This window comes from Kogia breviceps, chromosome 10 (assembly GCF_026419965.1).
Source record: "Kogia breviceps isolate mKogBre1 chromosome 10, mKogBre1 haplotype 1, whole genome shotgun sequence".
In the NCBI taxonomy this organism is placed as follows: Eukaryota; Metazoa; Chordata; class Mammalia; order Artiodactyla; family Physeteridae; genus Kogia; species Kogia breviceps.
In genome coordinates, this window is record NC_081319.1 from 31,468,185 (window position 1) to 31,480,296 (window position 12,112).

General features: G+C 47.6%; 1 protein-coding gene across 15 annotated transcripts in view; it reads right to left on the minus strand.

Annotated features, from left to right (window-relative positions):
• Nucleotides 1-6,714: 6,714 nt before the first annotated feature.
• Nucleotides 6,715-12,112, minus strand: part of ABHD6 (abhydrolase domain containing 6, acylglycerol lipase) — a 55,995-nt gene continuing 50,597 nt past the window's right edge. For all 15 annotated transcript variants that reach the window (XM_067043807.1, XM_067043806.1, XM_067043808.1 and 12 more), the window contains one exon: nucleotides 6,715-7,842. In XM_067043807.1, the coding sequence (XP_066899908.1) occupies nucleotides 7,666-7,842 (177 nt within the window). In that variant the 3' untranslated portion in view covers nucleotides 6,715-7,665. The remainder of the gene's footprint in view (nucleotides 7,843-12,112) is intronic.

A 12,112-nucleotide genomic window follows, 5' to 3' on the forward strand; every position in this document is an offset into this window, starting at 1 on the left:
ATCATTCATTTATCTATGCCTTCATTCGTTCAAAAAATTTATATCTAGCGTCTCTTCTGAGTGATAGCTCTGCCCTCTTCAGGTTGTCCTGAGACTAAAGGAGATGATGCTTGTGAAACCCTCCCTAAATAGCATCTCCTAAATAAAGCAATCCCCAAGGACAGAACCGGTTCTCAGTGTCTCTTGTGGCTCCCAGCGCATAGTAGGTGTTCTGTCTGGGTTGACATAAAAAACCCCAGATGGTCCTATTTCCGAAGTAAGCCAAGTTTCATCTACTCGTTTATTGAGTAAGTACTTGCTGAGCCCCTATTATGTGCTAGGCACTGGGAACAAGACGATATGGCCCCTGCACTAGTGAAACGTATTGTGTGTATTCAACAATCAATTGCTTACTTTGTGCCAGGTACTATGCAAAAACCTTTGTATATGTTATCTCATGGAACTCTCACACAGTCCTAACGTGACTATTATTACGATCATCCCCATTTTACAGAGGTGGAAACTGAGGCACAAGAGGCTAAGTTACTTGCCCAAGATCACAGTTGTAAGTTGTGGATTGGGCCATCTGACTTTAGATGGTTCTCTCCACACTGCATCGTATTACCACCAATTGTGTGATATGAGTCAGGGGTATACATGGGAGAGGGCCTTGGGGCTGCCAAAACTTGAGTGTGAAGCCCATGAGGTTGGGGCCTTGTCTTTGTTGGCTCACCACTGCTATCCTGTGTCTGGCACTCAACTCCTACCCAGTCCCCTGAAAACTGAGTTCCCTTGACAAGTTTATGATTAGTCTCTCTATCCAAAACTTTATTCCCTTTCTTGTCCCACCCCTGTTCCCCTCAGGATTGCAGGGTAGCAAAGAAAAGGGGGGATTGAAACCAAGCAAGACCCTGTGGAGCCTTCCCAGGTACAAAAGTTCTTCCATGTCTAACTACAAGAGAATTAATCTTGCTTGTTTGAGAATTCCAGGGGCTGACCTTAAGGAGGTGTTAGCAGACCAACCTTGGAGTAAATTACTGATTGAGTACACGTTAAAAACACCAAGATGACACTGACCAGACTACTGCATGACCCATCTCGAGATGGTTATTGGAGCTGACTGTGCTGTTCTGCACGTAGCCCCCTGCTTGTACACTCCTGAAACTCCCTTTTAAAACCTTTGTCCTCTAACCCACAACTAGGAGATGGTCTCGGACATTAGTCCACCATTTTCGCAGGTTGCTGGCCTCCTGAATAAAACAACTTTTTTCACCAACACTTGTCTCTCGAATACTGACCTTTTGAGCGGCAAGCAGTCAAACTTGGGTTCAGTACCGGCCTCGTCCAGTTGCACATATGTCTATGTGTGCACATACATACACATATACTTAAGTATAATGTCTAGAAGGGTTCTAGACTGATGGAAGACAGGTGGTGCTGTGAGGAGGGTACAGGAGATACAATGTTTTAGCATTCGTTTTGTTTGATTTATTTTAAAGTGACAGGGCATCACTTTTATAATACTGATAATTGTTAAATAAAATTCAGGACTTGCCCTTAATAGTCACAAGGCAGAGCCTTGGACCACACCCATCTGGATGCCTCTCCTTCCACCTTGGAAGAACAGACTCTTCCTCAACCCCCACCCACCAAGGTAAGAGAGAGGGGACAGGGAGTGCAGGTTCACTGTCCCTTATCTGTAATCCTGAAATCCAAGAAAAGTCCAGAAACCAAATCTTTCTTCATCTGGCATAATGCTTAATCTGAACTGAGGTGAAGCTCTTTATAGCTTGTGTCCCATTTGCTGTGGATATGCATAGAGCATACAGCAGAAATACGCATGCATTTGATCATGTGAAGCTGCCCCAGATCCCACAGGGGCTGTTGCACAACATATGGTATATATACAATACCACCTCTGTAAAGTCTGAAAATTTCTGAATTCGGTATCACATCTGGCTCTGTGAGATGTGGTAACGGATTGCAGACCTACACCCACACTAATAGTTGCTCTTCAGCAACAGTTACACAATCCCAGCCAGCTTTCACCTTGGGTCACTGGGATTGTCACCTTGGTGCCACTTTCTGCCCCTAAGAATCCCTTCTTCTCCTCTCATCCCCTGCTGGAGCTTTGCAGCCTTCTACATGTGCCCTGAGGTTCCTAGTCATTGTCCTGAGGGTTTAGAGACCAAAGATCCAGAAACCATGGAAAGAAAGTTTCCTCCAGGAGCCAAGAGAGAGGGGCTGTCCTGTTGCTCAAAGGACATCCTCTCCCTCACCCTGACTAGACTTATGGTCCCACAAGACCCTCATCCCATCACAGGCACTGGCATCCCCAGGCCCACATCCTGGTGATCTCCAGCCCAGAGAGCAACACTGGGCCCCAAAGGTAGCTGGGGATACCAGGACAGCAGCCCCAGCACCGCTGCCCTCTGGCCCTGACCACGGCAGGCAACTTGAGGACATTTCCACTGCGCCATCTGTGACCACTCGCACTGCTTTTTTGCCTCCTTTCCAGGAATGGAAGGGTTGTATGAACGTCGTCCAGTGTAGGAGGGATGAAAGGGGGAGGGAGAAGTGGCTGATGGGAAAGCCCAGTCTGTATGGCTAAAGGAGTAACGCTGGAAGATTTGAAAACTGAAGGATCAGAAGAGTCAGGTTTCCAACTGTTAAGAGTGTCTGTGTGGGTGATAGAGACAGACGGGTATGAGACAAAATGATGAAACAGAGATGGGGCAAGGGGTGGGGGAGGAGAGACAGAGACAGAAAGACTTGGAGACAGAGAGAGACTATGAGAGTTTTTTTTTTTTAAATGCTCTCAAACCCAGCCTAAGAGTATTTCAGCAAACATTTCTGAAATGGACCCAATATATCGCTACTTTTTGAAAATTAATTAATTTACTTATTTATTTTGGCTGTGTTGGGTCTTCGTTGCTGCGCACAGGCTTTCTCTAGTTGCGGTGAGCAGGGGCTACTCTTCGTTGTGGTGCACAGGTTTCTCATTTGTGGTGGCTTTTATTGTCGTGGAGCACAGGTTCTAGGCACATGGGCTTCAGTAGTTGTGGCACATGGGCTCAAGAGCACAGGTTCAGTAGTTGTGGCACAAAGGCTTAGTTGCTCCACGGGTAGTGGGATCTTCCCACACCAGAGCTGGAACCCATGTCCCCTGCATTGGCAGGGGGATTCTGAACCACTGCGCCCCCAGGGAAGTCCTAAATTGCTACTTTTAATAAAAGACTTGGTCAACCCAAGTTCATGTGCCTGAGGCACAGTGAGGCCAAACTGAAAGGTCGGAGTTTGGAGCAGAGAAAGGTTTATGGCAAGGCCAAGCAAGGAGCAGGGGCAGCTCATGCTCAAAAGACCCAAACTCTCCAATGGCTTTGAGGGAAGAGCTTTTAAAGGCAACATTTGGGGTGAGGGTTGCAGGGTGGACGACTTTCTTCCAATTGATTGGTGTTTAGGTAACAGGTGATGTTTCAGGAATCCTAATCATCAACCTTCTGGTTCCAACCTGTCTGGGGTCTAGTGCTTGTGCTGGGCATGTAGTCACCATCCTCCACCTGCAGTGGGGGTAGGGTGGGGTCTTAGTTCCAGCAGAGCAACTCAAAGATATGTGTCGGATTGTTACGTATATCCCTCCAGGAGGAACTAGGACTGTGTTTTATTACTGAACTATGGTTTCTTGACTGCTTTTACTTTGTTTCTGCATTCCCTCACTTTCCTAATTAGTAACTTCTTGAATCTGCTCTTCAGGAACTCAGGGAAGGCCTAGGAGACTAAAGCCTTTTTCTACAAACAGTAAACAGGAAACACAGAAAGGCTTTTGTACCCCAAGGACTTTCATGGTGGTCCACTGGTAAAGAATCCATCCTGCAATGCAGGGGGCCCGGGTTCCATCCCTGATCAGGGAACTAGATCCCACATGCAGGGGCCCAAGGTGTGACCTCAGTGATCTGTGGTTGAAGCTGCCACACACTGGCCTGGTCTAGGTGAGCCAACAGGGCCCCAGGCTCTGCTGGAAACTGAGCAAGAGAGCTCCTGCCTGAACCGGTGAAAGCACTGTTTTTGCAAGACACCTTCAATCATAAACCAAGAGGCTTCTCTCTATTTGTTATCTGTGTGAGCTTGGGCGAGACACTTTACCTCTCCATGTCTTGGTCTCCTTGGCTGTAAAATGGGCACAGTGTCCTATGTCCCTTTTAGGGCTGTGTGAGAGCTTGATAAGGTGATGCATGGAAAACACTTAGAATAGCACCTGGCACATTTACATGACTCAGTCATGTAATTTACATGATTCAGCCTTGGCCTGACATACATTACAATTTCCCAGTACTTTCTGGAGACCTCCTTTGGACAAAGCAACAAGTAAGTTTCCCTGGGATGGGGAACTAGAAGACAGACTTACACACACGGGCAGCTCCATCCAATGTCTTGCGTCAGTCACTCCTGGTGTCACTTCTGCCCAGAACAAGAAGCCCAGACTAATGGCAGATTGAGTTCCAAACACTGTTGGTCTCTCAGCCTCTTCAACATCGGCCTGGAGGCTCCATCCTTAGCAGCCTTGACAATCCGGCTCCAGGCAGTGAGGCAAGAGCCTGCTTGTGATTCCTGGGGCTTTCCACTCTCATTTCAGAAGCTTCGGGCAGTCTTTGAGGGAGGGCTGTGATGACTGACCCCTTTCTTCTTTCTAAGACGGTCATTAAAGACACTCCAAAGGGCCCAGTGGGGCAGTAACCAGCGGGCTCTTCATAATCACAAAGGCAGGAAGTGGGGCTCAAGAGGGAGATGTGCTTTTCTGCTTCCGAGTCTTCCTAGCACTGTGGGACCAGAATTGCAGGGCCAAGAGAGAACCTCGAAAACCAACTTTGCAGGTTTGTCAAAAACTCTCGGGCTTCCCTGGTGGTGCAGTGGTTAAGAATCCGCCTGCCAATGCAGGGGACACGGGTTCGAGCCCTGTTCCAGGAAGATCCCACATGCCGCGGAGCAACTAAGCCAGTGCGCCACATCTACTGAGACTGCACTCTAGAGCCCACAAGCCACAACTCGAGAAAACCCACGCACAGCAACGAAGACCCAATGCAGCCAAAAATAAATAAATTTTTTTAAAAACCTCTCAAATGACTTCCCTGGCTGTCCAGTAGTTAAGACCCTGTGCTTCCACTGCAGGGAGTGTGGGTTCCAGTGATGCTTTCCAGTGACAGTGGAGTGCTTTCCACTTCCAGGTGGGAGCCGTGTCCTGCAGACCTTGCCCACTATCCTTCCAGGTGGGATGGCCAGCACATGCCCCTTTCTGGATGACCCCACTGAGGGTGCAGTGCAGTGGCTCCTTTGGACCTGATTCTTAGTTCAACCCAGGACATAACAATTCCTGCATCTAATAGGCTTAATGATCTGGGGTAGTTATCCCAGGTCTGGGGCTTCTTCAGGGACCCCAAGGAAACCATCTCTCCCTACCCAAACCTATCAAGACTGACTCCTTCCAGAGCCTTACTAGGCTCAGAATTTTTGGTGAATGTGGGAGACTGGGACAAGCAACATGTTAAATGTCTACTTTCTTTTCTGCTTCATTGATTTTTGCTCTCATTTGTATTATTTCCTTCTATTATTTTTCTAGGTTTGATTTATTTTTTTCTAGCTTCTTAAAATAAAAGCTTAAATTATTTATTTTTTAGCCTTTCTTCTTTTCTAATATACATATTTCGGCCTATAAATTTCCCTCTGAGCACTGCTTTAGCTGCACCCCACAAGTTTGATGTCACATTTTCACATCTCTTGTCTTTAAGATCTATATTCTACTCTTCCTTGATAAACTAAAATATTCAGACCAAGTCCTGAATTCCAATTTAAACCACAATGTTCACCAAAGTTCTCACTTTATTTCCAGAACTACATGGCTGCAGACTCTGTAAGAAGATTTGAAAGAGTGAAACTCCTGGGGAGTTTAGGTTCCTAAATGCCACAGAAGAGAGTCAAAAGCAACAGTTTGATGCTCATGCCTTTTGTTTTTGAGATATAATTTCAGGACTTCCCTAGTGGCGCAGTGGTTAAGAATCTGCCTTCCAGTGGTTAAGAACCTGCCGGCCACTGGTTCAATCCCCGGTCCAGGAAGGTCCCACATGCAGCGGAGCAACTAAGCCCGTGCACCACAACTACTGAACCTGCAATCTAGAGCCTGTGAGCCACAACTACTGAGCCCATGCACCACAACTACTTAAGTCCTAGCGTGCCCTAGAGCCCATGCTCTGCAACAAGAGAAGCCACCCTGATGAGAAGCCCACGCACCACAACGAAGAGTAGCCCCCACTCACAACTAGAGAAAGCCCGCGCGCAGCAACAAAGACCCAAATGTAGCTAAAAATAAATAAATAAACTTTTAAAAAATTGATATATAATTTCAATTGAATAAAAATTGCAAACATGATTTCTGGAAATGAAAGTAGCAACTCATACAAGCAAGGTCTTCCAATGCCTGTAGAACAAGCCTTATTTTAAAAAACACATTTTAAAGTTAACAGAACATCTGCCAACATTGCACTTCATTAAGAGCTTAAAAACAGAAACCAGTAGAGGGGTGGAATAGGGAGGGTGGGAGGGAGATGCAAGAGGGAGGAGATATGGGGATGTATGTATATGTATAGTTGATTCACTTTGTTATACAGCAGAAACTAACATGCCATTATAAAGCAATTATACTCCAATAAAGATGTTAAAAAAAAACCCCAAACTAGAAACCACTTGCATGTTGCTGATCTAGACTTATTAAATTTATTTTATGTCATTGCAGTCACTTTTACAGCGGTTTAGATTTATTTTCAATCACATTACTGTTCACAGAATTCACAGAATTCATTAACAAACTAGTATTTTACATCCAAGGGTTTTCAATAGCACAGCAAGATAGAAAAGAGGTGCTTGGGAGCGGAACCCGAGTCTGATTATTTAGATAGATGTCTAGAACATTATTGCTTTATTAGTTCTTTTTAAAAAATAATAAATTATTCCCAGGGAACCCACCCTGCCAGGTGTTCTTTGTACTGCAGCTCTCCCGAGTTCACTCAAGACATACCTGACACAGGGGTGCTGGTCAAATCACCCACCTGTGTTCTCTGCTGCTCTGAGAGCTGGCAAGGCAGAACACGCCCTTCTGCGTGTGTAAATATTTTCTACAGCCTGCCGTGTTCCTCCGTGGTCTTGCAGTTGACGGGCTGCATTCACATATGGGACTCTACGTAAAACTTAAATTAGACATAAACAAGAGGGGCTTGGTGAATGGGGACTAACGCTCCTAAAACAGCCATTGAGCATGCACAGGAGAGTGTCAGAAGCAACAGAAATACCTCGAGCCTCAGTCTGTGAGGAACATCTTAAAGAAAATGTCCTCGGTGGTTATGGTCCAATGTGGGCGCTTTGTGACATGAACTTGAAGACTTCTGGGTAGATTTCATGGATGGGTTTTCTTATTTCGTTCCATGTGAATGTGCATTTTGTGAAAAACATCTTGGAGTTTTCCTCGTGGCCCCCGAAGCTCTGTGGATCTGTAGAGACTGGGGCTGGAGGACTTGGCTTCCTCAGGGACGCTGGCACTCCCACCGCATTTGGGGCAGGATCCCTGAGAAGTGGTGGCTGCGTCAGATTCTGGAGATGGGAGTGGATGCTGGGTGCAGAGTACAGGCTGCCAGTGGGGCCTCAGTCCAGCTTCTTGTCGTTGTCTGTGTTGTGCACAGAAGCTAAGAAGTCGACAATGAGCTTGGCTGTCTTCCTGGGTCTCTCCATCACCACCGAGTGCCCACAGTTTTCCAGGAGCTCCACCTGGCAGTTGGCAATCGACTTGGCCAACATGTCCGCCCCAGACACGTCAAGCACCTGCAGGATGAGAGAGGAAACTAGACGGAAAAGGTTCAGACCCCTGTGCGCTCTGTGGACAGAACTCCCATCCAGGCCTGGCAGGGGTGATTTTTAGGACCAAGTCACTTCAGCGTTGGGGCTTGTGGCTCTCTGATGGAAGTGACCACACGCCTCATGTTTTATCTTGCAACTCGGCACTAGGAGGTGTGCCGCTGGCGGCATTACTGAGGTGGAAACACAGTCCCTGCCCTGAGGACGTCCTGGTCTGGTGGGGAAGCCAAACAGGAGAGCAGACAAATGCAGCACGATGTAGCGAGGACTCTGATGCGGGAGGACCCTGGGAGCTGAGAAACCACACGGGAGGGGAATTCACGGAAAGGGAGCAGCCCCAGGGTGGGAGGTCATGGCAAATGCAGGGGACAGCAAGGAGCCTGGTGCTGTCTGAGCGGGGATAGACATGGGGTGGGACAGAGGGGGCCCACTCCTCCAGCCACGCCAGGAGTCAGGCCTCAGTCTGAGGGCAGCTGGGGGCCACGGGGCTGTGTCAAGGACAGCGGCCAGTGATGTGATCAGGCTGGGCCAGGAGAACGCACCCTGCCCCTGGACTAGGGGAGCCCGAGCTGTGGGGAGGCCACACAGGAGACGCGCAAGAGGGGAAGACTAATTATCACAAGCTGGAGGAGTATCTCCTGAAGGTCATTTGGGGGGGGGTCCCTGAGCTGTGGGACCTCCGGCACTGAAGTTCGTGAATAACAGGGAGTGCTTTTCCAACGTGGAGGCCACCACTTTTCCAGGGCCAACACCTTTTGAACAGCGCAATTGCATTGTCACCTGGGTTACCTTGCTACTTTAACACCAACCTACCGACTTTCTCCCCAACACCCTCCTTTGGTGTCGGATTTGTATTCACTCCCCTTCTTTTAATCACTTTCACCTTCAACTCATCCCAGACAAGATGGGCCCTCCTCTCCATCCATAACAGCAAAAGCAAAACCCCAACAAACTCGAGCACTGTCTGGTTTTTTTTTTTTTTTTTTTTTTTTTTTTGTGGTACGCGGGCCTCTCACTGTTGTGGCCTCTCCCATTGCGGAGCACAGGCTCCGGACGCGCAGGCTCAGCGGCCACGGCTCACGGGCCCAGCCGCTCCGCAGTATGTGGGATCTTCCCGGACCGGGGCACGAACCCGCGTCCCCTGCATCGGCAGGCGGATTCTCAACCACTGCGCCACCAGGGAAGCCCACACTGTCTGTTTTTGAGCTTTACTCTCATTAACCCAGATCATTAAAACCAAGATTTGCCGCCCACTGGGAAGCAGGGTGAGCAGAATGCAGAGGACCCTGGGCCGCAGAAATGCAAAAAGGAACAGCTAATGGGGAGCGTGACAGGGTTTCGCCTCTCCCTGTTGGTCCCCGAGAGCCCGCGTCACCTTCGGGATTTTTAGAATGAAGAAAGGCCTTCATTGTTCTGACTCTGATTTCTGACTGAATGACTCCCTGCTGGCCCAGCCTGGGTCCCACTTTTCCTATCAGGCGTCCACAAAGCTGCTTTCAGTCCCTGGCTGGTGCGGAAGGAAGCACAGGAGGCCTCCCTCCTCTGCAGGCCCTCGTTCCTGTGCTGTGCGTTCTCGGCTGCACCTGGCTGACGTGAGATAGCTGCACGCAGACGCCACCACCTCTGCCTCCCCGCCTGCGCCAGGCACACAGACCTGGCTCCTCCTCCCCAGTCTCTTCTCCCGGGTCATCTGCACAGTCGTGAGCCTCCGTGGTGCAGCCTGACTTCCTGCCTGTGCTTTCACACACACACAGTGGGTATGCGCAGCCTGCCCAGGGCTTACAATGGTGGCTTTCACCTTGGTGTCCACAGGAGAGCTGTCTCAACAGGGAAAGCTTTACTCTAATTTCCTTTCTCACGACTGTCAATAGCATAAGACCGCTAGATACCCTTTAACAGACACTGTAATTCTGTCTGCTTGTGGGCTCCATTTCCCACTGTCTCCTCTTGCTTTTAACTTTCCAACAACTTTCAGTAAGACATGATTTCTAAAGAACAGTTGCAAACCAAAGGGGAGCTTCTGGGGTATAAATGAGTATTTCTTTGGAGGGTTTATTATGGGTTGATTGTGCCCCCTCCCCAAATCCATATGTTGAAGTCCTAACCCCCAAAACCTCAAAATGTGACTTTATTTGGAAATAGGGTCATTGTAGATATAATTAAAGAAGAGGTTATACTGGAGCAGGGTGAACCCCTAATCTAGTATGACTGGCATCTTACAAAAAGGGGAAATTTAGGGCTTCCCTGGTGGCACAGTGGTTGAGAGTCCGCCTGCCGATGCAGGGGACGCGGGTTCGTGCCCTGGTCCGGGAAGATCCCACATGCCGCGGAGCAGCTGGGCCCGTGAGCCGTGGCCGCTGAGCCTGCGCGTCCGGAACCTGTGCTCCGCAACGGGAGAGGCCACGGCAGTGAGAGGCCCGCGTACCGAAAAAAAATAAAAAAATAAAAATAAAATTTAAAAAAAAGGGGGAAATTTAAACAAAGAGACACATAGGCACAGGGAGAATGCCATGTGACAGTGAAGGCAGAGATGAGGGTGATGTATCTATAAGCCAACGAACACCAAAGATTGCCAGCAAATTCCCAGAAGCTTAGGGAGGGACATGGAACAGACTCTCCTTCGGAGCTACCATAAGGAACCAACCTGCTGACGCCTTGATCTTGGACTTCCAGTCTCCAGAGCTGTGAGACAGTCAATTTCTGTAGTTTAAGCCACCCAGTTTGTAGTACACTGTTACAGCGGCCCTAGTAAACTAATAGAGCCATCTGACAAAGCCTATCAAAATTTAAAAATGTACAAAGCCTCTGACCTAGCGATTCCACATTTAAGAACTGACCCTTCAGATATGCTCTCAACACTCCACAAACACACATGTATAATGATGTTCACTGACGTGTTGTTTAATGGCAAAATTGAAAATGACCTAAGTGACCATCAATAGGGCACTAGTTAAATATACTGTGGCAGAGCCATATAATGGAGTACTATCCAGCTCCCAGAAAGAACATAAAATTTTGTTTTGGGCACGGATCATTTACGAATGATAAATCTAAGGGGAATGTTTGATGAGGAGCAGGATATCTGCACAGTCTCCAAGTGCCTCCCCACAGACTGCTTATCAGTTGCAAGGGGAGAACTAATTAGTCTACGATGAAGAAAACAAGACGTGGTGACCAGACAGTCAAAATTCCCATCACCAGGACTTCCCTGGCAGTCCAGTGGTTAAGACTCTGTGCTTCCGCTGCAGGGGACATGGGTTCAACCTCTGGTTGGGGAACTAAGATCCCACATGCCACACAGCATGGCCAAAAAAAAAAAAATCCCCAACACCCAGTGGCAGAAAGACACTATCCCTCTGAGGATGTGATGATATCTTATCACCCATGAGATAAGGGACATATGGCAGGGATATATAACCTGAATTTAACCATGAGGAAACAGCAAACAAACTCAAATTGAGGAACATTTTGTAGAATAACTGGCCTGCACTCTTCAAATATCTCAATGTCACGAAAGATAAAGACAGACTGAGGGAAATGTTTCATATTAAAGGAGACGAAAGAGACATGACATGCAGTATGTGATCCTGGTTCAGGGGGCAGGACGAGGAGGAGAAGTCTATGTAGGACGTTACTGAAACAACAAATAAATGTGGAATATGGACTGTAGATTAGTTAAAAGCTATTGCATCAATGTTAAACTTCCTAAATGTGACAATGTACTGTGATTATGTGAGAGAATATTGTGGTTTGCAGTAAATACACCTTGAAATATTGGGGGTAAAGGTACATAATGTAAGCAACCTACTCCAAATGGTCCAAAAATACATACTTCTAGATCTATCTAGATGAGGACGATAAAGCCAGTGTGGCAACTGTTAAAAAGTTGGTAATAAATAAGATGTGGTACACACATACCGTGGAATGACACTCAGCAATAAAAAGGAACAAACTGCTGGTATACGCAGCAATATGGATGAACCTCAGAAACATTATGCTTGAGTGAAAGAAGCCAGATGCAAAAGACTACATGCAACACGATACCATTTTATGAAAATTCTAGAAAACTATACTCTAGGCAAAACTACAGAAACAAAAAACAGATCAGTGGTTGCAGGGGGCTGGGGTGGGAATGGAGAGTAACTGCAAATGGGCAAGAGGGAACTTTGGGGAGTGACAGAAGTGTTCTACGACTGAGCTGCAGTGGGGTGCACAAGGTGAATTTTACAGCATGTGA